Here is a 25,065-nt window from a genome sequence, read left to right as displayed (position 1 = left end):
GTGCACCAGCTTGGACATGACAGTCACATGACTTCAGCACCATCTGGCTTTAGGTGTGATGTCTGTACTCTTACTGATCACAAGGGGGTTTCATAGGGCAGGAGACGGGGTACACTGTGGAAAGGTCGCCAGCCTGTCACAAGATGGACAATGGTTCGTACTCACATTCACACAATAACTGCCTGTGTTTGGACCCAGAGAAACCCACGCAGACACGAGGAGAATATGCAAACTGCACACAGGCCTCGGGCACATCCTGGATTCGAGCCCACAACCTTCTTGCCGGGCCTTTTGGTTGCGAAGCTTCGGCATTCACAGTGTTTTTTTACTGACGTGTTTTATGTTGGACACCTCGGCCCCTGCAGGACATGGTCAATTTTTGTGTTCCAGGTGTCGTATGTTTGTTTTTCTTACAGGTGCAGCAGTTACATTACATTGCATTTCTATTTGTACTCTATCCTTTTGTTCCATCTTCCCTTGTTGTCCTCAGGCGTTGTCATACTGTATACTACACATAATGGAAGAACTGTAAAAACAAGAATAGAAATGAAGAAATAATCAGATTAAAGAAACATCTGAACAGGAAGAGCCTATAGAGAGTTTTTAGAGCTGATCTTGGAAAAGCAAAATGTGTTTGGCACCATGGTGCATTCAGATCATAATTCTTTCAAATTCAAATTTTATTTGTCACACACACACAACCATACACAGTATGACATGGGGGTGAAATGCTTGTAGCTGTACAATGCCCGACCATTAAATGACAGAAAAAAAGTTTTACAGTATTTACAATTTACAGGTTACAACAAAATTTACAAATTAATTTAGGAATTTACAGTAAAAAAATGTGCAAATAGCAGAAGAGATTATAAAGATTATAAAGATTATAAATTATAGGAATTATAGGAAATGTGTGGTGGTGCGTGTGGGAGAGTCCAGTCTTATAGTGACGTGTTTGGGTTCAGGGCCCGAATAGCCTGGGGGAAGAAGCTCCTCCTCATTCTCTCTGTTTTGGCCTTAAGGGAGCGGAAACGCTTCCCAGACCTCAACAGTGAGAAGAGTCCATTGTTGGGATGGGAGAAGTCCATCATAATCTTCCTAGCTTTGGACTTGCACCGCTTGGTGTAGATGGACAGCAGGTCAGGGAGCTCTGAATGATGCGTTCTGCCGAGCGCACCACTCTTTGCAGATCTCGTCTGTCCTGCTTGGTGCTGTTCCCAAACCAGGTGCAGATGTTTGCCGTCAGGACGCCCTCGATGGTGCAGGAGTAGAAATTCTGAAGCTGCCAGGAAGGATTTAAAATAATAACTCTAAACTGGTGTTAAACACAGACCTGATTTCAGACATCAAACCAAAAACACATGTAACACCCACCCACGAAGTGACCAATATAAATCATGTCTCCCTTCACCCTCTCTGTGGAGATCTGAGTTGGAAACAGGTGGGCCATCCTCACCATTCTGTGGCTGATGCAGGAACATCTATTCAGCCTTGGCAGTGAGGTATTCTGCTATCAGATGAGAGGGGAGCAGTAATAATACAACACCTTTCTACTGCGAGTCTAATTCAAAGTCAAATCAAGTGGCTTTTATTGTCATTTCAGCCATGTACAGTGGTACAGCACAGAGTGAAAGGAAACATCGTTCCTCTCACTCTGGTGCTACACATGACATATAACACAAGGCAGTGCAATGGAAATGTGCAAAATGTGCAAATAGTAACCTGGTGTCTGAAAGTTGAAAGTGTGTGTGTGTGTGTGTGTGTGTGTGTGTGTGTGTGTGTGTGTGTGTGTGTGTGTGTGTGTGTGTGTGTGTGTTCAGGAGTCTGACGGCTTGGGGGAAGAACTGTTCTGCAGTTTTGCAGCGAGGCCTGGATGCTCCGATACCTCTTTCTTGTTGGCAGCAGGGTGGAGAGTGTGTGTGTTCTGTTCATCTGAACGTAGCGTTTTGTGGGAGAAACGTTTCGTCACTTATCCAAGTGACTTCTTCAGTCTCAGCTGACTGCAAGTCAGGAGTCAAGGAGGCCATTTACGTAAAAAGGGAAAGAGAATCTCTGAATTGAGGAGGGGGCCTAAGGGTACATCTGTCACCATCTTACAATGCTGTGATTGCAGCCATTCCCCAAATCTCTGTGAATTTCATTCACTGGTGCTGGTTTCAGTCATTATGCAAATGTACTGTTTATAAGATTGAAACCTGCAGTCAGCTGAGACTGAAAAAGTTTCGTGGATGAGTGACGAAACGTTTCTCCCACAAAATGCTACGTCCAGATGAACAGAATCAACTTTTGGAGACATTGATGGATGTATTAGGAGAAACTCTGGGTTCAGGATCTTCCCCAAAGATAGTCAATCTGCCCAAGACCACAACCGCCAGTTATTTAAAACCGCCATTGTAAATGGCTCACGACTTCATGTCAGCCAGTCTGCTGTTGCTACTAACAAGTCTGAGCACCAGGAAGCGACAGAACACTGAACACCGCTGTAATACGTTTTACCACCAGAGGGCGCAGGAGATACATCGGCTTTCTCCGTTTCACAGTCGCTCATGTCCGTCGCGGCATTTTCCCTCCTCGGGTATCTTCGGCGGTACTCGGTTGCTAACGGTCGGTATGTTCAAATGTTCGGCTGCAGCTCCTCCTGAGTCTCAAGTGAAGAAAGAGCGGAGAGAAAAGAGACCCCCGGACCGGACAGAAGGAGTCTCAGAGCGGGATGACGGTGCTGCAGGAACCTGTCCAGGTATGAAAACACATCTTTGGCTCGTTGTCACGCGTGGGGAGCGGAGCATGTATGAAGTTTGTGCCTGTCTCTGCGCCCGGCCTTAGCGGCGGGTGCAATCCGTGGTGAGAGCGCTGTTCCTCGGCCGCAGGCCCTACAGAGGCCCGCTGACGGCACAGAGAGAGTTTTCTGCGATTATTGGTGGTCGTTAGTACCTTCTGTCACGGCCCGTTCGGGTCACGCAGAGCTGTTAATTTACACCCGGTACAGCTGAGATATGTCATGCCAGACACCTTTTAAAGATTTGTCAGATTAAGATTCCAGGTATTTCCGATCTAATTAAAGGGGAAATTGGTCAGTTTATTTGATATTTCATGATTCGTTTTGTTCCGCACATCTTTTGGGCTCAGATCCAAAAAACGAACACTGTCTAATTTTAAAATAAATCCGGAATCCGAGCAGGTCCATCTGAAGAGGCCTGAGTCCGGCTGAGGGGAAATGACCCGCGGAGAGCGAACAGACACTCTTTAAAGTCAGTATTTCACCGGAACCAACTGTGGGTGGATCACTGACTGTGAGCAGTATTTGTCATAGAACAGGACCCGATGTTCTTAAGTATATCACGGAGTTTAAGATGTGTGCAGGTGAGAGTGCCGAGAGAAACTGTTGGATTTCATATGGAGTTCTGTGTTAGCATGACTCGGTTAGCAGCTAACGCAGTTGCTAGCACTCAATGGAGCTTCAGTGAGAAGGAACTCTGCTTTAAAGTTCATAAAACGATCAAATCCGTTCCTTCGGGGTCTGTTAATGTCAGAGTCTGATCGCAGATCAGAGAACAGATGAAGGTATCCCGCGGCCGTTAGACTCTCACAGCTAACACAGGCTAATGGCAGCTAACTGCCCGGTAACATGAACCGCCGTTAGCTGTTAGCTGCCATGTCAGCCGCGGACTGATGGGTAATGTCTCCTCACAGGTGTGTTTCTGATCTCACTCGGGTAAACTGTGACTGCAGAGTTAAAGTGAAGTGACGTCAGTAACGGAACTGCTGCAGTGATCGATCAGCGTATTGATCAATAACTTTCCTGAGTTTGACCCATCGATAACAGTCTGGCATAAACACGTCCTGTCTCACATGATGCTCTCAGGTGTGTGTTTGGAGTGCTGACCAATGGCAGCACACAGAGTGTTGATCTAACTACGGTATTGGCTATTGATTATGTATGGCTCGCTGTGAGCAGGTACAGGTGACACAGCCTTTATTTTAACCTGGAGTCAAAAACTGTTTACAGTCAGGTAAACCTGTACTGCTGGTAGTCGTTCAGCTTTCTAATGAACAATACCAGCGTTTGATCAATAACTTTGTGTTTACTGTTGAAATACACTGATTATAGCTGAGTGTGGGAGGAGATCTGTTTCTCACAGCAAACTGAGCCAGGAGTTCTGGCTAAATAATGCAGATTTAATGCAAAATCAATCTGAGAAGCTGCACAGATACACCAACGTGTGTGTGGAAACAGTAGGCTTACAGAAGCTCGTCCGTGTCTCCACATGTGGAGGTGATGTGAGACACATCTATGCAGCTGTGTGTCTGGTAACGAGGGCCGGTGACTGAAGTTGGATGTTTTCTGCTCTGCTTGCTGTCGTTGCATTGTTACAGTGAAGTGGGCAAATACATTTATGATGTCACTGCGTGCCGTTGTGTCGTAAGTGGTGAGAACGCTGCTGTCTCTATGGAAATGAGCGGCTTTGCTTCTTTTTCCAACTTCAAACGGCCCAAATCTCCACACTCTAACTCCTCCCACCTCCTTTTCAGCGGCGTCCTCATCTTCAGAGCCTCAGCTTGTCTTGACTTTTCATTGATGTTTTCTGACATCATTTCCTTTTTCTCACTCAGGCTCCTACTGTTAGGACAGGTGTGGTCCTTCCACGCTCTGTGGCTCAGCCTATCCTGACCTGGCTTTGGTAGGGTGGGCAGTTGGAGGGTCATGCCTATTGGAGCCCTTGAGCTCTGGATTCTGAACTCTGATCTTCCTCCTCACCTTAAGCCTCACTCCTGGACTGTAGTTGGGGCTCTAACATAAGAAATCCTACAGGAATGTATTTAATCTCAACATTGTCGCATTGAGTTACGGTCAGCAGATCAGACATGCGAGCGTTTGAGACATGGCTGAACAACAGCATGATGTCTGTTGGGTCTGCGCTTCGCAGGCCCCGCTGGTTTAGAAACCTATTTCTGTGAACAAAGCAAGACAGACTCGAGCTCATGCCAGATAACATTAGACTGTAGTGTCTTTAAACTAATTTCCCTCTGATCAACAGTTTGATTACGTTCTCACATCACGAGAGTTTATTTTCCTAAGTGCCACTGAGATAGATCCACTTTAAAAGAAGTCTCATATAGGGCCGTGAGGAGAAGAGAAACTTACAGCAGCGCTGTACTCGGCAGTTCACCTCAGTGTCGCTGTCATCAATCACAACTGAGCTACGTCGACTCAGGTCTGGGATCATCACTGATTTCGACAACTGATTCAAAGGTCCCGACTCAGATTCGGTTTGGGACTCAGTCACAAATGTCATGATGATGATGATGATCATATTTCTTGGATGCGCAGTCATTAAGATGGGCGGAGCAACGTAATCATGCACGGACTGATGTGAAGACCAAACATGGACAAACTAATTTCCCAAAAAATTTGGTCTGTCAGCGTTAACACGTTAATCCGGTGTTGACGCGACTAAAATTTGTAACGCTCTCAACCCATCTGAAGCGCAGAATGAACAAACTTTGGACAAACTGCCTGGAATATGTTGACAGAGACATTTCAGGGATTGTAGCTCAGTCCGGTCCTGATAGGTTAGTTGTTAATCGTCTTTGTCATAATGTCGCTTATTTGGGATGAAAGACGTAAACCTAAGGATGTAACCAAAGCGGTGTGCTGCTTGTGCAGACGTATAGTGCAAGCTAGAGCAGGGCGATATGGCCAAAAATATTTATCACGATATATATTTGAAAATTTGCGATAACGATATAATTGATGCGAGACAAAATACAACTCCACAACATTACTAGCGCAAAAAGACAACCTTCCATTTATTTTCACTTAAACAAGAAGCTGGTTTTTATGTACATTAAAGCTTTATAAAAATGTAACAGTGCAAATGCAAATTCCTTGCTTAAAGTTTAACCAAAAGGCATTTCCAGTAGAAATGGTCTGACATATCCTGAGCATAACCATGTATAATATCCACTGAAGTTAAAAAGAGGTGCTTTGCAACATTAAGCTGCAGTGTGCAGTACGTATTTTTCGGACCATAAGGTGCACGGGATTATAAGGCACATTAAGCGAAACAAAGCAATCAGATAAATCAAACTTTATTAAACTCATTCTTCTTGCTTCCTCCACTTCTGTACCATTGATTCATTAATGTTGAATTCTCTGGCAGCTGCTCTATTCCCATGTTGTTGCAGTATATTAATGACTAACCTTGTATTGTGGATGGATTATCTCAGTTCTCCTGACTGAAGTTTGGTCCGTTTACAGTATCCTGCCATGCGATTGCATTTGTCTCTAATTATCAGGAACCTTAACGTTAACTTTTATAAGTGGAAAAGTGTTAGTGTTCGTCCTCCAGATTCACTGTTTATGTTATGCTAACATAGCTGTGTCACTAGCGATCACGTAGCACATCATTATATACCAGCTAGCCCAACTTCAGTAACCCTACAAACGTCACTGCTGTTTAGTTTCCTGTCTTCATTTATGTTGGACGTGATAGCAGAGCTGTACGTTTGAATTTTTTCAGAAATCTCTGTCAGAACATGCTATATCATGCTTAGGTAACTAGCGAAACTAGCGAGCTAACTTCCGCTAGCTTCCTGCTAGCTCCTAACTCCGTTAAATGTAGTAAATTTTGTTTTCATGGATGCCTGGAAGTTAAACTTCATAGTTACACCTGGTTAAGCAGCAATGCTGATCGTATTAAAGATGAAAGAATTTAGACAGTTTTTAACTCTCAGTGATGCTGCAGTGTTCGTTTGACCTGAAATATATGGAGTTTAGGACCCAGATTACTCCCAGATTTAAGAGCATCTTAGTCCGTCAAATACGACAATAACGACGGCTGCTTGCATGTTCTGCAAAAAAATGTGCTTTGTCGTGTATCTGACGGACAAACACCAAACCAGTTCCACATCACTGAAGTTGCACCATTTTTACAAACCAATTCTGGTTCATCTGTTTCACTCAACAATCGGCCATGTGCGTATGAAAACAAAGGCACTGCGCATGCGTGTTTTACTCCCATTCTATCGCGATATTTCATTTTCCTATCGTTGCCTAACATTATACCGGTATTACCGTGAACGGTATAATATGGCCCAGCCCTAGTGCAAGCAAAGCTCTCAAACGCGGCTAACTTTCAATTAGAGCTGGGCGATAGAACGATAACGATATGTATCGCGATATAACTTTTTCTCGATAGAAAAATTTAACTATCGCAATAGACCTCGCCGCTCTTCTCCTCTTTGAAAAAAAAAAAAAGAACAGCCAATCCGAATTAAGTAGCGCAGAGCCGAACCAATCACAGCCGCAGCGTCATGTCACGTGACTTGTTACGTACAGCACAAGTGCCAAGCCACATGTGTATTTGTTTGGGAAGCAGCCAGCCACCGTACCGCCCGGGTAATGGAGGAAATGAGTGTGCAGACTAGAAAAATCAACCGAGCGCTACCGAAGAGAAAACAGATGATGGTTCCAACGCCGGAGAGATTGTCGAACGGAAGAGCCATAGAAGTTCCGTAGTGTGAAGGTATTTCGGCTATTTCAAGTCTGACAAAAAACAGAGTAGCGTGCACTGTAAATGTGCCGAAAGCAAGTCTGGAAATACAATAAACTGGTGCATGCGCTACGTCCACACGTACCCGGGCATTCTTGAAAACGCAGATTTTTCTATGCGTTTGCACCTTTAGTCCACACGTAAACGGCGTTTTTGGTCACTGAAAACGAAGATTTTTAAAAACTCCGGCCAGGGTGGATATTTTCTAAAACTCCGTTTTTGCATTTACGTGTGGACTAGAAAAACGGAGAAAACGCAACGTCAAAGGTGTGCGCATTTTTTGACGTCACACTGTGCGCCACGTTATTGTTTCGGTGAAATGAATTTCTACAATACTGTTAATTCTACTCTCTGCAGTGTTTAAATGCTTACATATACACACAGTTACTGTCCCTCCACACATACGGCTCGGTTCTGCTTCTATGCCCCAGCTTTGTTTACTTTTTCCCACCGAGGCTTCTAGACTTCTGATTGGCCAACATTTCTGCACGGTTAGGAATCTAGCTCCACCTGCTGCTTTGGCATGTTCATAGCAGCGTTTTCCTTCATTTCTGCCTTTATGTGTGGACGGGATTATTTTTTAAAATGAAAACGGAAAATCTCCATTTTCAAAAATACCCGTGTACGTGTGGACGTAGCCTCAGTCTCTGACTGGAAGCGCTAATTCGTCATTCGGCTTTTGTCAGACTAAAGTAACTGTTAAAACTGTTTGAAAAGCTAAGCTATACAACAAGGAGAGATTGAGAATTTCCTTTTAGTTCTCAGTTTATTTGATATTGACAAAAGTTAGTCAGTTTTGTCTGTTCTTCTGTAAAACAAACTAAGATTTATTTTTAGAATTAATATTTTGGTTCTAAGTGGAATTGACAATTTAGTCTGTTTCATTTGTTCTATTTTGAAACTTAAACGCTTTAGCGGCTGCCTTTTGTGTAGTTTGCAATATTTGCCTTTATTTATCTGAAAAAGTCTCATGTTCCTTAAGTACATCTACCCTGTTGAACTTATTATGGGAAATTACTTGTGAGCAACGGCACATTTAAATCTTACAAATATAGTTATTTGGCTGAACCCAGCGATACCAGACCACGCCGTGCAGCCGACGGGGTTCTTTTCGGTTTACCGCATGGACAGGACAATGGAGTCGGGGAAGAAAAGAGGTGGTGGAGTGTGTTTGATGGTGAACAACAGATGGTGCGACAGCACAAACATCTCCCCACTCACACGCTCTTGCTCGCCCAATCTGGAGCTTTTGATCGTTAAGTGTCGCCCTTTCTATCTCCCTCGGGAATTCACTGCGGTCATTGCCTGAACTGTTTACATTCCGCCTCACGCGGACTCGGACACTGCCTTATGTGAGCTACATGAGGCTCTCACACATCAACAAACACTTCACTGAGATGCCGCACTCATTGTTATGGGAGATTTTAACAGAGTGAATCTCAAACGGACATTTCACAACCTTCACCAGCACATCAACTGCCTCACCCGGGGCACGAGGACATTAGACCACTGCTACACCCCGTTCAAGAACTGTTACAAGGCTCAACCCCTGCCGGCATTTGGAAAATCGGACCATTCCGCCATCTTCCTCATACCTGCTTACAAACAAAGGCTAAAGCAGCAACCACCAATCAGGAGGGAGGTCGCTCGCTGGACGGACCAATCGGTGGCCGCGCTGCAGGACGCACTGGATGACGCAGACTGTGACATGTTTCGGCGCAGCTCTGATGACATCAACATGTTTACGGAAGCGGTTGTGGGATTTATCGGGAAACTAGCGGACGACACAGCAGAAAGAACTATCATCCGAACGTTTCCCAACCAGAAGCCGTGGGTGGATAAAAACATCTGCGACGCTCTGAGATCACGCACCGCTGCCTACAATGAAGGGCTTGTCTCCGGTAATATGGACCTATACAAGGCTGCGTCCTACAACGTGCGCAGCGCGGTCCGAAAGGCAAAGCGGAGCTACGGGGAAAAACTAGAGTCACAGCTACGACAGTGCGACTCTAGGAGCCTGTGGAAAGGACTGCGGACTATAACGGACTATAAACGACCAGCTTCTTCAATGATGAATGCCGATGCTTCACTGGCTGATGAGCTGAACACGTTTTATGCTCGCTTCGACGCCGCAGCAATTAAAACAACAAACGGCTGCGCGCGCTCGGAGTGCACCAGTGAAGAAAATGCATTCGTCATCACAGAGCATGCCGTGAGGAACACCTTCAGGAGGGTGAACACCAGGAAGGCAGCAGGACCAGATGCAATCCCTGGCCGGGTCCTTAGAGCCTGCGCTGATCAACTAGCACCGGTGTTCACGGAGATCTTCAACCTCTCCCTGGCCCAAGCTGTGGTTCCCACGTGCTTCAAACGGTCCATTATTGTCCCTGTTCCAAAGAAACAACAGCCCGCTTGCCACAATGACTACCGTCCAGTAGCACTGACTTCAATTGTGATGAAGTGTTTTGAAAGACTGATGAGAGATCACATCACTTCTTCACTTCCTCCCACCATCGACTCACTTCAGTTTGCTTACCGGACTAATCGTTCCACAGACGATGCCATATCTCACCTGCTCCACACATCCCTGAGTCACCTGGACACTGGCAGAGGGAATTATGTTAGGATGCTGTTCGTGGACTACAGTTCAGCATTCAACACAATAATTCCCTCTAAGCTTTTCACCAAGTTGACGGATCTAGGACTCAGCTCATCACTGTGTCAGTGGATCCTCAACTTCCTCACAGACAGACCCCAACAGTGAGGGTGGGAAAACAAGTCTCCCCCTCCATCTCACTCAGCACTGGAGTGCCTCAGGGCTGTGTTTTAAGCCCCCTGCTGTACTCACTGTACACTTATGACTGTGTAGCCACATCCGACACCACCTCCATTGTCAAGTTTGCTGACGACACTGCTGTTGTGGGCCTGATCTCCGACAACATCGAGACGGCCTACCTGGAGGAGATTAGGAACCTGGAGACCTGGTGCCAGGAGAATAACCTCCTCCTAAACATCAGCAAGACTAAGGAGCTGATCGTGGACTTCACTACAAAGCAGGCGAGGAATTACAAGCCCCTCATCATCAGTGGCACGCCAGTGGAGAGAGTGGACAGTTTCCGATACCTGGGTGTCCACATCACTCAGGACCTGTCATGGTCCTGTCACATCAACACCCTGGTTAAGAAAGCCCGTCAGCGTCTCTTCTTCCTCAGAAGACTTAGAGACTTCCATCTGCCACTGAAGGTGCTCAAGAACTTCTACTCCTGCACCATCGAGAGCGTCCTGACATCAAACATCTGCACCTGGTTTGGGAACAGCACCAAGCAGGATAGACGAGATCTGCAAAGGGTGGTGCGCTCGGCAGAACGCATCATTCAATCAGAGCTCCCTGACCTGCTGTCCATCTACACCAAGCGGTGCAAGACCAAAGCCAGGAAGATTATGATGGACCTCTCCCATCCCAACAATGGACTCTTCTCACTGTTGAGGTCTGGGAAGCGCTTCCGCTCCCTTAAGGCCAAAACAGAGAGAATGAGGAGGAGCTTCTTCCCCCAGGCTATTCGGGCCCTGAACCAGGTGTAGGACTGGACTCTCCCACACATATCACATCACCACATGCACTCTGTTTTTTCTTCATGCACACTTCCTATAATTTATAATCTCTTTCTGCTATTTGCACATTTTTTTTACTGTAAATTTCTAAGTTAAATCTGTAAATTTTGTATAACCTGTAAATTGTAAATACTGTAAAACCACTGTCATTTCGGGCATTGCACAGCTACAAGCATTTCACCTCATGTCATTTTTGTAGTAAATTGTAAATATTGTAGAACTTTTCTTCTGTCATTTAATGGTCGGGCATTGTACAGCTACAAGCATTTCACCCCCATGTCATACTGTGTATGGTTGTGTGTGTGTGTGTGTGACAAATAAAATTTGAATTTGAATTTATCGTGATAGATATCGTTATCGCCTGAAATGAAAAAAACATATCGTGATATGAAAAAATCTTATATCGCCCAGCTCTACTTTCAATTCAATTCAATTTTATTTATATAGCGCCAAATCACAACAAAAGTCGCCTCAAGGCGCTTCATAGATACAGAAACTGGTTGGGGTGAGAGAAGGAAGACAGGATAAAAGACAAAGACTAACTGGCATGAGCATGTGCGTGTTCACCATCCGGCTGAGAATGCTAGGCTATCAGCAGCTTCTGCAGCTCTGTCAACAAGGATTTGGCGCTCTCTGAGGAGGGGGCTGTTTTTTCTGTTGATAGGATCTATTAGCGCCATCATTATTGGCAAACTTACTCATGGGCAAATAAATCAAAACGATGGGCAATAGGCTGATAATCGATAGATTCTTCCAATCGCCCAACCCTAGTTTACAGTCGCTTCAGGACAATAACAGTAACAGACAAATGACAATATTTTATAAAGTTTACAAAATATAAGAAATAGCTCAGTTATAAATATTACAGAGGTGAAATATACACGATCAAGATTTTACTCTAACCTGGAAACTTTGTTATTTTACTGCAAAAGGCTGTTGCTGCTGCACTGTGAGCTGTGTGTTAGGTGGAAGGAGTTCAGTTATATCCACAGGCAGAAAAGATTTCCTGTGTCGTTCAGTGATGCATTATGGGTAATCTCAGTTTCTCACTGAATGTGCAGACTCATCATCAACAGTTTACGAACAGGGTTCATGCAGGTGCTTGAAACCCTTGAAAATTCGTGGACTTTAATGTCTTTTCAAGGTTTAAAGATTTCGGTTGTGGTGCTTAAAACAGCTGCAAACTGTTTTTCATTCAGCACAAATAACTGTCTGAATACTTTTCTTATCACACAGAGACATAAAATCAGTCGCAAGTTTGTCCGCCTGGGGCTGCTTGCACCTCTGCATGTCAGTTTGCCCCCCCCCCCCCAACATGGGTAGGTGCACTAACATTACTCCAGGTTGCCGTTTTAATGAGTGTTTGAGTATTACATTACGCATGCTAATTTTTAAAGTTATTATTATTTTTTTGCTAGCTATTAAACTCACTGGACAAATGATTGAAGTGCACTGAGTGTGATGCAATACAGCAGCGCTACGCAGTTAGTTATGGTGATTTATGTAACTCTGTGTCTTTGGCAACACCTCAGGGGGAAACAATGGTAATACGATTCATACGTGCACAGAGTTGACACGTTTTTGTGCTCCCGAAGTTCCCCGGCCTTCATTCAAAACGTGTTTATTGTGAGCACCTACACATGAAACAAGCTCACACTGAGGCCTTTGGGCACTATCAGGAGACACATATGTTTCATACTTTAAGGCTGCCTGCTTATTTAAGGGAGATGATACATGATGGCTGTACATATTAATATTACAGATGATAGATTAAATGAACAGGTTTTCGATGCTCGTGCATTCTTAAAGTCTCCTATGTCGAATGAACTGAGTGAGTCATGTGTCCACAGCCCCTCCCAGTCAGAGCTTTTCTCCCTGCCTGTTTACTATACATGATGTTATTAGCACAAACACTTTCAAGGTGATCATTTAGGACTTCAACAATAATACACACAGCAGTGTAGTTAAACATCTTACAGTTTTATGTTGAGTGTCACACAGTAAAGAAGCATCAGTATTTGTTGAGAAGACTTTTTCATCTGGCCTGACTGTGTGTTATTTTGTGGTGTTTGGTACAGGTCTCTTGTTTTGTTGGGTTGTTGTTTCCAACAGGAGATGAATATCTCTAACAAGTTAATTTGTTCGTATTTCCACATCTTAATTTTAAGCTAAATGTGTGTTTTGAGTTGCTTTTTAACAAAGGTGTTTAAGCCGAGGGTGTTTTGCTTTAAATTTCACATGGTCTTACTGAGGTGATGTGACGTGAAACATCTATTTTTTTTTTTGGTAATGTGCTTGAAAATGAACCTTAAAAGGTGCTTGAATTTGACCCTGATACAGGCCTGTATAAAACACTCCACAGAGCTGGGGGACACGGGAGGCTATCTTGGTCGGAGACGAAACCTGTGAGGCGTCGGCTTTCAGCGCCGTGTCCGTGCCGTCAGGTGAACGTGTTTCCACGTTTTAGTGGAATCGTTGACCTGGTCTTTCTTTTGTGAGCTTTAAGCTGATTCTGGAGTTTCAAACACATTTATATTTAAAAATCGATGTCAGGATTTAATTCTTCGATAGTGCGTTATTCAAGTTAAAATCGATTTGAATCAGGAAATCTTTTTTTTTTTCCAACCCTAGTTAACTTCTTGAAATAAAAACATACAATCAGGTAAATAAGTACCTGAGCAATGAGCGTGGACACTTGACCCGGTAACTGAGGTTTGTTATCGTGACACAAAAGACTGATAAGCATGAAAATTCATATCTCGTCCACTGTCATTTGAGGGTTTGTCGGTAACGTGGTGAAAATTGTGTGACATGAAGTCGGGCAGGGATACACTCCACAGCATCACTGAACAAAGTCTTGCTCCACATAGTGAGCAAGATGCTTGTTGCGACAGCCTATTTACACTTGTTTATTTACTTTAGCTACATCTAGGCGTGGGCGGTATAAACGTATACGGTAGAAACCATATAAATTTGGCCAACGGTAGAGAGTTTGACTATATACGCGATAGCGTATGTTGATGGTGTCATCGAGCTGCGCCTGTTTTGGTCGAAAGCATTGCAGCGTCTGCAAACAACATCATCTGCAAATTATACTGCGCTTCCTCCACTTCCATACCATTGATTCATTAATGCCGAATTCTCTGCAGCTGCTCTGTTCCCATGTTGTTGCAGTATATTAATGACTAACCTCGTATTGTGGATGGATTATCTCAGTTGTTCTGGTCCGTTTACAGCATCCTGCCATGCGATTGCATTTGTTCCTGACCAGCAGGAACCCTCACGCTAAATTTTATCGAATGGAAAAAAGTTAGCGTTCATCCTCCAGCTTCACTCTGTTTATGTTATGCTAACCTAACTGTTTTGCTAGCGATCACGTAGCACATCATTATATACCAGCTAGCCCAACTTCAGTAAACCTACAAACATCACTGCTGTTTAATTTTCTGTCTAACTTTATGTTGGAAGTGACAGCAGAGCTGTACGTTTGAATTTTTTTTATCAATCTCTCAGTCAGAACATGCTATATCATGCTTAGGTGGAAACTAGCGAGCTAACTTCTAACTCCGTTAAATGTAATAAATTCTGTTTTCATGGATGCCTGGATGTTGAACTTAATTGTTACACCTGGTAAAGCAGCAACGCTGATCATTTTATTAAAGATGGAAGAATTTAGACAGTTTTTAACTCTCAGTGATGCCGCAGTATTTGTGTGACTTTGGGACCTGACTACGGCAGCCGTAATGCTCCGACAATCCCTCAAGCCGTGCGGCTTCGTAGCTTACCAAAGTTGGACTGAAACATTTTTGACAGATTTTAAAGCGCCGTGTACCACATAAATTCGGTTCAAGGTCAGTAAGCACAGCCAGAATTCATAGAAAAGGCGCACTGTCAATTTTTGAGAAAGGATTTTAATTGTGCCTTATAGTGTGTAAAATACGTTATACAGAAGAAAAGAATATATGCAACATGTATTGTTACCGCATATGCTTCAAATTATACCGCGATATGGATTTTAAGCCATATCACCCAGCCCTAGCTACATCTACATGTTTAGCAGGTTTTTCACTGTTTCAGGATTATTACATGTCCAGCGTGGCCGACAAGTTAATGTTATGTGGTATGCTCATCTAGCATACGTGGCTAACTTCAGGAAGCTAACTTCAGCGAGCTCCGTGATCCACCGTGGCAGTGATGACGTGACTCTTCGATTCAGTGCCTCTGGTACCAATGAGCTCATAAAGAGTCAAATGAATGTCGGGCACACCTGAGGCCAGCGCATTGCTGTGGACCCCGACAGTTTATCATGTGACCTGTTGTAAGATGACTTGCCCCTCCCAGCTGCGCCTCACTTATCTGTCTCTGTCAGGCTGCAGTGTGGCAGGCTCTGAACCACTACGCCTACCTGGACGCTGTTTTCCTCGCAGAGAGGCTCTACGCTGAAGGTAACACCTGTCTGTGTGTCCACATACACTCCTGTCAGTACCTGTTTTTCACCCGTGTGTCTCACCTGTGTGTGTCAGTGAGGTCAGAGGAGGCGCTTTATCTGTTGGCCACATGTTATTATCGCTCGGGGAAGCCCTACAAAGCCTACCGGCTGCTGAAGGCTCACAGTTGCTCCACGCCACAGGTTCGATTCCTGCTGGCAAAGTGCTGCGTGGAGCTCAGCAAGTAAGAACACATGGCCACACACACACACACACACACACACACACACACACACACACACACACACACAGAGGTAAATGTAAAAGTAGTCAGAAATGATAAACTTCAGGAAATAGAGTCCATTCGGACCCCGCCTCTCTGACCCCGCCTCTTTGTCTCTCAGGCTGGCGGAAGGAGAGCAGGTTCTGATTGGTGGTGTGCTGAACAAACAGAAGAGTCAGGATGACATCATCACAGAGTTTGGAGACTCCGCCTCTTTCACGCTATCTTTACTGGGGCACATTTACTGGTAAGAACCAAACTCACCTGCGCTCCACAGGTGAGGATGCTCTGCTGACTCACCTGTCTCTCTCTCTCTCTCTCTGTGAGCAGTAAGACAGATCGTGTTGCCAAAGGTGCCGAGTGTTTTCAGAGGAGTCTAACTCTCAACCCGTTCCTCTGGTCGCCTTTCCAGAACCTCTGTCACCTAGGTAACGCACACATCCTCCTGTGGAGTCATGAGCACTGTCAGGCTCCACGTGACTTCAATTACACTTGATGCTTTGTGTTTTAGGAGAGAAACCAGACCCAGATCAGGTGTTCAGGTTGTCCTCGCTACAGAACTGCTCCATTGCCCCACCTCCACCATCTGTAAGCCCTGCCCAGAACTCCTCCCATAGATTAGACACCGCCCTCATGGAGACGCCACAGGACACGCTGGTGAGCAACACAAATGCACCTGCAGTGCGGCTGTTTGAGCTTTGACCCATGAGCAGCTGACAGCGTTTTTGTTTTTTAGGAGTTGAATCGTCTGAATCTGGAATCGTCAAACGGAAAGCTGGCGTCTGATTTGTCCGTCTCCTACATCGACTCCTCCCTCATCTCTCCAGACACCGGCTCCTTATTGGGGAACACGGTTTCTATGGCGTCAGCTGGCTCACTTTTAGCTAAACAGAACAAGCCCAAGAGTGGGCGGAGTTTACTTGGAGGTCCTGCAGCCCTCAGCCCACTAACGCCAAGGTGAGTACAACACCTGCACAGGTGAGTTGGAGTCTTACCTTTGCAGCTGGAAGTGTGTTTACAAACTGTGTGTGTGTGTGTGTATGTGTAGCTTTGGCATCCTGCCCTTGGATCCCAGCCCAGGAGACCCCACATATCTACAGAACTATTCATCCACTATGGAAACACAAACTACAGCCCCCAGCAAGAAGGTAACAGCACAGACACACACAAACAGACAGGAGTGTCTGTGATTTCACCTTTGAGTTCTGGAGCTGAAAAGAGCCAATCAGGAAGATGTTTGCTCATGTAACAGACAGGAGTCGCCCCCTGCTGGTCACCAGTCAGCTATGTCGAAGCTTTGAATAATAACAGAGATGTGACAAACAAGAAGCACATTACTGTCATACTTCACACGTAACCTTCATAACATCATCAAATGGCTCGCACTTAACACTGCATTTCAAAATAAGGGACTTCCTGTCAACACCTTTGACCTTAATCCTAACTCAGTGGTTCTGAAATAAATGACAACAATGACATGTTTCAGTTTTTCTTCTTGACCCCAGTAATGTTCACAACAAGGCTAGTACAGGTTAAACACTTCCTGTTCACCTCACAGGAAGTTACATCATTCCCTTTGAGAAACACAAACAGTCCCTAGCCGTAGGATGATATCCACCCCTCTTCCTCTGCTCACCTGTACCTGTCTCTCCGTCTCAGGCTGTTTCCAGGATCAGTCAGTCCAAGTCTGTCTTCAGTCAGAGCGGTAACAGCAGAGACGTTCTCCCCATCCCCTTCAACCAATCGCAGACCTCTGCACCTCACAGCAGGTAACTATGGCAGCCAATCACAGGACCTGCTGCACAGCAGGGATCAGTTCCGACTGCCCGATGATCCAAACGTGTCGGCCCTTCAGCTGCTTTGATCTTCTTTAGGTGATCTTCAGGAGGAAGATGAGAAGCTGAAAATTGTATATGATGACTCGTAATTTCACTTTACCACCTCTGATGGACTTGCAGGTACCAGTGTGTCCACCTCTGATCACCTGTCTGTGTCTCAGTGGCTCTCCTCAGGTCCTCAGTCCCAGCATGTCGGGGCCGCCAAATGTTCAGCCCAGAAGAAGCTCCAGATTGTTTACAAGCGCCAGCTCTACTGCCAAGGTACTCACTGTAGTACTCACTGTAGTAGTAAGTTAAATCTAACCACTACATGCTGTAGTAGCACCTGTTTGGTGCCTCCAGCCTTCCTCCTGACTGTCCTTCTCCTCTCTGCAGGAGAACAGTAAGAAGCTGAAGATGAAGTTCCCGACAAAGATCCCGAACAGGAAGACGAAGTGTAAATCGGCGAAGACGTCCAACAGCACCAACCTGAACGAGAGCCTGGACATCCTGAGACTGGATCCCAGCCTGAGTCTACCTGAGACAAAGATCCCACAGTACCAGAGGGCCGCCGCAGGTACGCCTCCAGGCTCCGCCTCCAGGCTCCGCCTCCTCCAGGGCTGCTGTAATCAATGCAGTAAGTACAGTTTATGTGACGCACCTGTTATGTTTTCAGACAGCATAATGGCGTTGCTACGGGAACTGGGACGGGGCTACCTGGCGCTGTGCTCGTACAATTGTAGAGAAGCCATAAACATCCTGACCTCGCTGCCCCCCCAGCACTACAACACCGGCTGGGTCCTCACGCACATCGGCAAGGGCTACTTCGAGCTGGCCGAGTACACACAGGTAACGCACACAGGCCTGCAGGTATCAGGCTGTTGTTCTCCTTCATCTCATAGTGGACAGAAATTATTTTTGGAGCGGCACAAATAATTTGTGTGGCATCAGATTTGATGCAGAACAGCTGATTGTTCTGTAAATAGTTTGAAATGTTTGTTGAAAAAACGCCTTGGCTGTATTTTCAGGTAAACAGCTGCAAAAAACTTCGTTGTTTGTATAACTCAGTTACTTTTTTGAAGAAGTAACTACATAATTAATTGCCCAACATTGGTCATTATTTACTGTATTTTGCAGACAGAGTTACAGACTCTCTCCCAGACCACAGACTCACAATACAAGTCAGAGCTTTATAAAAAAAAAAAAAAAGAAAAAAAAAAAGAAAAGGAAAGTTGTGTTTTCAAAATTGGAGTTATTTTTTACTTCCAATAGTGTTAACATGCTACAGGTCATGAACAAGATTTTTTTTTTTTAATTTTCATTGTAAGTGGGCTAAAGCAGTTAATTAAAAGTAGTCTAATATAAATGTAAATGCTGTAATTTGATTATTTTAATAAACCATGTAACACGTCTGCTGTTGCTCACTGTGGTCCAAGTGTCCGCTCAGGGAGTTTGTGTGTTCAGACACATGAAACATCAGAGGGAACATTGGTTGCGACTCACCTATACACAGTGCTGTGCAAAAGTAACTTCCCTGACCTGATGACTGTCAGTGACCGATTGTTTGAGTTCAGATTCTTTGGAGAGCCAATCAGAGGTGGAGTTGCTGGTGTGTTTCAGATCACCATCCTGCTGCCCAAGTGCTCTTGAGCTTCAGGGTGTGAACTGATGGCTGGACATTCTGGCAGAGAGTGGTCCAGGTGCTGCAGCAGCCCCAGACCGTCACACCACCACGTCTGACTGTAGAAATGTCTCCGTCAATTTTTCAGACCACCTCACTTTGTCTTTAGATGGTGGTGTGACGTGCTGACGTGGTCTCATCGTGATTTAACAGCAGGGGCGGTTACCTTTGCACACAGCGCAGGTGTGTTCAGATTGGTTGTACTAGCACCGCTGGCACTGGACTCAGTTTTATCTGAAACGTATCTGTGTCACAGACATGGGGAGGGAAAAAATAAGGAAGGGGGCGGTGTCTTTGTGGTCATCTCATGGCGCACCTGCAGACTGCCTCCAGTCCAGGTGAAGCCTCATTTGGATACTGCTGGTGCTTGTCCGTTGTCATGACAATGTGTGTTTGTAGGCGGAGCGTATGTTCAGCGAGGTGCGCAGGATCGAGTCGTACAGAGTGGAGGGGATGGAGATTTACTCGACCACGCTGTGGCACCTGCAGAAAGACGTCGCCCTGTCGGCGCTGTCCAAAGACCTGACCGACATGGACAAGAACTGTCCCGAGGTAAGGAGCTCACCTGTCCAGGTCAGAAACCCACTGATTGTGTGACACTGAGACACATGTACTGTGTGTGTGTGTCTACAGGCCTGGTGTGTAGCAGGAAACTGTTTCAGCCTGCAGAGAGAGCACGACATCGCCATCAAGTTCTTCCAGAGAGCCATCCAGGTATGCCACGGTTACAAGCACTGATTCTGGGAAGAAGGTCTCTGGTCAGCTGGGGCCACCTCACCTGTACAGAAATGGTTTTGTGTTCTGAGTCAGCTGATGCCCCTCCCTCTCTGTACCCGTCTCAGGTGGACCCGGGCTTCGCGTATGCGTACACTCTGCTGGGTCACGAGTTCGTTCTGACAGAGGAGCTGGACCGAGCGCTCGCCTGCTTCAGGAACGCCATAAGAGTCAACAACAGACACTACAATGCCTGGTACACTGATACCGCCTCCACATTGACCACGCCCACTGACAGTACATGTATAAAGGTTCCACCACGGGGCCCTGCTCTCCCTGATAGGTGTAGCCTCTTTAGAAACAAGCAGATGCTGAGACAGCAAGTGTAGTGGTACAGACAAGGTACGCAGAGAGACATGTGGGAATAAACCAGTGAGAATGTGAGCAGCTTTACTGCTGAGAGCAGAACCTACACCGTCGTCGTTTTCCAGAGTGGAGCACAAAAGGTCTCAAACTTAAACCTCGTGTTAGAAGTTATGAAAACACAGAGTAAAAGAGTAAAGTTACAGTTCAGTGTTGACTGTTACATAAAATCAACTGTATACAAAGTTTTTGTGTGCGCACAGGTCCACAGGCCTGAACATGATGAACTTTGACCTGCTGCTCACCACAAACACACGCAGATATTTTTCTTTTTCTTACGACTACAGTTAAACGACAGTCTTACTCAGTGAGGTAACACAACGTGTTTTTATTGTCACAGCAGCTTTTTCTTCATCATTTAAAAAAAACGCAGATATTTCTTGAACACCATAGTGGGCTGTCTGTGGGCCGCACTCCTGCTCCACACTCATAGACACTGACACCAATTTTTTATTTTTTTTTTTAAACCCGTAATGATCGTTTTTAATCTTCTTCATTGTGTGTGTGTGTGCGCGCGCGCAGGTATGGTCTGGGAATGATTTACTACAAACAGGAGAAGTTTAACTTGGCTGAGATCCACTTTAAGAAAGCCCTGAGCATCAACCCTCAGAGCTCCGTGCTGCTCTGCCACATTGGAGTGGTAAGTTTTCACACGCCCACTGGAGGCGCACCTGAGCACGTGCAGAATGAACCGTTACAGTTCCAATTTTTTAGATGTTTACAAGATTTCTGTGTGAAAGGGATGTCACGACACCATGAGCCGCTTTACAGCATCCTCCATTTTGGTTTGGGGCATGAAGCGAGCAGTCATCTCGTGAGAGCCTTACTTCCACCTGCTGCTTCTCCGCATAGGAGACAAACAAATAAACATCAACCGGTTTCTGACCAGTGAGACTAATGAAGTGCAATGACTGCAACAGATGAGCTGTTAGCTCGTAGCACTGACCCTCTGGTGTGTGTGTGTGTGTGTGTGTGTGTGTGTGTGTGTGTGTGTGTGTGTGTGTGTGTGTGTGTGTGTGTGTGTGTGTGTGTGTGTGTGTGTGTGTGTGTTCGCGCACGCAGGTGCAGCATGCTCTGAAGAAGTCTGATGCAGCCTTAGAAACATTGAACCGAGCGATCGGTATCGACCCCAAAAACCCACTCTGCAAGTTCCACAGAGCCTCCATCCTGTTCGCCAACGACAAGTACAAGGTAATCAATACTTGTCAGAACTGACTGTGATGAATGTAATCGGCTGGTGTGAAAACACACTGAGGGTCTGAAAGCTGACCGGAAGGAAACTGTGTGACATCATAAAGTGCTCTGTGGATTAAAACCCAGAGCCAGTGACTCCCTGATCAATACTCTTCTGTTCTAACCCTGTTCTGTAATCAGATTACATAAAGCATGACCTTTGACCTTTGTCTGTGTGAAGTCATGTTATTCATACAGAAACATAAAAACATTTCAAATGTTAAAACTGAGAAAATGAATCCTTTTAATAAATTGATGAGCTCGTGAATGAGAATCAGCACGGTCCTCAGCCAGGAAAGGGTGCAGCGCCCACTCAGGGACAGCTCCTGCTCCAGGTGGGGGAGTTTAAGTATCTCAGGCTCTTGGGGTTTGATAGAAGGGAGCGGGAGAACCACAGATGGATTAGTACTGCAGTGACGCGGACGCTATACCGGTCTGTCGTGGTGAACAGAGAGCTGAGTGTATCTACGTCCTTATCCTCACCTATGGTCACAAGCTGTAGGTCATGATGGAAAGAACGAGATCGTGGATACAAGCGGTGGAAATGAGCTTCCTCTGAAGGGTGGCTGGACTCTCATTTAGAGATGGGATGAGAAGTTCAGCCATCCGGGAGGGAACCGCTGCTCCTCCACATCAAAAGGAGCCAGCTGAGGTGGTTCGGGCATCTGACAAGGATGCTCTGGGCAGGTAGGACAGCTCCGTGTTTCCTCTCTAACATCAGTCTGTGATGTTGGAGAGGAATCCTCCATCCTGTGATGGAGGATTCCAGCTGTTCAGCAGTCCTGGCTCTGCTTCGTCCTGTTGTTGCTTACATGATGCTCCAGATGTTGTCAGCTGGCCAGAGGTCTGGACTGCAGGCGGGCCGGTTCAGCGACCGTGCGGCTGAGACAGATGCAGTCTGCGGTTTAGCATCCACGTTCGCAGGCAGCATCCACGTTCGCAGGCAGCATCCACGTTCGCAGGCAGCATCCACGTTCGCATGCGTCTGACCTCAGATTAATTTTAAAGGAGCTTTGATGTTTCTCCATCGTGGTCACATGTGGCTTCTTCTATGCATGATGCGTGGACTGCACGCTGAGTTCTCATTGGTTGACGGCATCAGAAAGGGAGCGACAGCAGCATTCACTGCAATGTAAACGAGCAGGGAAAAAAGGAGCATGAAAACCTCAGACAACAGCAGGAGGCCACACGCCACTTAGACAGCGCCCCCTGCTGTTAGACGCTTGTACTGTTGTGCTGTCTGCCTCTCTGATCTGTGTGTGTGTGTGTGTGTGTGTGTGTGTGGGTGCGTGCATGCGTGCAGGCGGCTCTGCAGGAATTGGAGGAGCTGAAGCAGATTGTTCCTAAAGAGTCGCTGGTTTACTTCCTCATTGGAAAGGTAAGTGTGACCTTTGACCTCTTTTTGTCATCAGAAACGCTGTCATCACTGAAAGCTGTTCAGGTGTGCAGAGAAATTAAGCAGCTAGTCAGAGCAATCCTTGGAGCAACTGTAAGCCCGTAATTTCCTGAGTGATGAATAAATGTTCTGATGACTGTTACACCTGTGCCTCAGGTGTATAAGAAGCTGGGGCAGACTCACCTGGCTCTGATGAACTTCAGCTGGGCGATGGACCTGGACCCTAAAGGAGCCAACAACCAGATCAAGGAAGCCATCGACAAGAGATACCTGCCTGAGGACGAAGGTACGCACTGTTGCCACTGTTTGGTGATGTCATATGCAGAGAGGAAGTAGTCCACACTCATGTTTAGTTGATGGCGTTTTACCGTCTGTGGTCCTGGGTTTGATTCTTCTGTAGAATCACTGTGTTCGGCACCACTTCACAGAACAAACATGTTTTCACAGCAGAAAACTGTAAACGTGTTTAACATCATTTCCAGAATTACAAACGTAAATTTAAAATGTGTGTAGAAATCTTGCAAACAATAAACTTGATGTAAAAACGCAGCAAGGGCCTTGGCCACGCATGTATTTAAACCCGTTACAGAAGCTGTCACAATAGGACGCCACACAACTGATTTGTGCCAAAAAGTCGTTCCTGTCCATTACAGGGCAGCAGGGCAGGTCACAGCCCTGACACCTGCAGGTGTATCCCTCCTCCTGTTGTCCACCTGGGCCCATGTCTGAGTATTGTCATTAGAAAATCTTGTTTTTCCCCGTAACTCTGGTTTTACTCGGCCAATCAACACCAAGTCAGGTTTACAGTTTGAATTTTCAACACAAGTGGAAACGGAGACTTGGTGAGGCTGCGTTGCCATGTGACGCGGACACGCCGGTGTGTCCGTCAAGGGTTAAAAATTCTGTATCTCTGTTAAAATAAAATATTTCAGGGCTTTCTGACAAATACTGAATTTTGGAGTGTGTGGATCAAACGCGAAAGAAAACACTTGTACCTGGAAGCATCGAGGACGTCATTTCCACCCCACAGAAATGAAAAACTGCTGCTGCGGCCCGACGGGTGCCTAGCAACACGATTGTTTACACACATTTTGACATGAAGCATTTGACAATGAACTGTAACACAAGCCACACCAAGCTAGCTGTGATTGATAAATAAATATAAGAGATGAGTAACTACTGCACGGCTCAAGATGGGATGTTGAGCAGAGCGTGTGAGTGAGCCGGGAACTGATGAGCAACGAGGGAAGCGTGGCTGAACGCAGCCAAGTGAGAGCAGAGCAGCAGGAGCGGAAGCCTTCTGCTTCTGCAGTCACTAGTTTGAAATGTGCTGATGTCTTTCTAACCGTTCATTATTTTAGCACACACACATTATCCAGATTCATTTTGATCTTTCACGTTCTTCTGGAAACGTTACTTATTGAATTCTGTTGTCAGCTTATTCCGAGTTTATTTGTAAAAAAAAAAAAAAAAAAAAGGTCTAACCTGTCTCCCTCCAGCAGCCGAGGTGGACGACAGTCAGGACAGCAGCATCATGACGGACGCCGACGACACGCAGCTCCACACGGCCGAGAGTGATGACGTTCTTTAACCACGCCCTTTGGCTCCGCCCCAACCCTGGCTTGAGCCAGTCCCTCCCCTGTTTTGATTGGCCAGAGGCGTACTGTTCCTAGGCAATGACAGACCTTCAGTTTAGCTCCGCCTCTCTCCCCATCCTCCTGTTGGCTGAAACGGACTGCTGGTGCCCTGAAACCCCGCCCCCTGACACTTCCTTCCTGTCATGTCATCACAGCTGGGTTTTTTTTGTTTTGTTTTTAATATTTTTCTTTTGTTTTGTTTTCCATCCTGATGGTAATAATCAATAAACATTTAAACCCCGCCCACTGCTGTCTGCTTCCTCTGTAGCCAGCCAGAGCCCAGAGTCCT

At 45.8% G+C, this 25,065-nt stretch overlaps 1 protein-coding gene across 2 annotated transcripts; it reads left to right on the top strand.

Moving 5' to 3' along the window:
• The first annotated feature begins 2,579 nt into the window (after positions 1 to 2,579).
• On the top strand, positions 2,580 to 25,017 carry cdc27 (cell division cycle 27). Of its 2 annotated transcripts, none has more exons than XM_085404970.1 (20): positions 2,580 to 2,737; positions 15,535 to 15,610; positions 15,689 to 15,836; positions 15,997 to 16,122; positions 16,206 to 16,303; positions 16,387 to 16,532; positions 16,612 to 16,832; positions 16,924 to 17,023; positions 17,535 to 17,644; positions 17,875 to 17,974; positions 18,089 to 18,269; positions 18,369 to 18,541; positions 19,773 to 19,925; positions 20,007 to 20,087; positions 20,216 to 20,343; positions 21,033 to 21,150; positions 21,573 to 21,701; positions 23,047 to 23,121; positions 23,296 to 23,425; positions 24,642 to 25,017. In XM_085404970.1, exons 1-20 carry the CDS (start codon positions 2,711 to 2,713, stop codon positions 24,728 to 24,730), a joined length of 2,409 nt encoding a protein of 802 aa, XP_085261096.1. In that variant the 5' UTR covers positions 2,580 to 2,710; the 3' UTR covers positions 24,731 to 25,017. The 2 variants fall into 2 exon arrangements, with proteins under 2 accessions (XP_085261096.1, XP_085261093.1); XM_085404967.1 differs by having other exon boundaries at positions 24,639 to 25,017.
• The last annotated feature ends 48 nt before the right edge of the window (positions 25,018 to 25,065 follow it).

The sequence above is a fragment of the Rhamphochromis longiceps genome, linkage group LG4, assembly GCF_057381845.1.
Source record: "Rhamphochromis longiceps isolate RC_006_pf linkage group LG4, R_longiceps_female_GT1.1, whole genome shotgun sequence".
Lineage (NCBI taxonomy): Eukaryota > Metazoa > Chordata > Actinopteri > Cichliformes > Cichlidae > Rhamphochromis > Rhamphochromis longiceps.
Note: the sequence above shows the minus strand (reverse complement) of the source record. Positions and strands in the feature narration are given on the sequence as shown.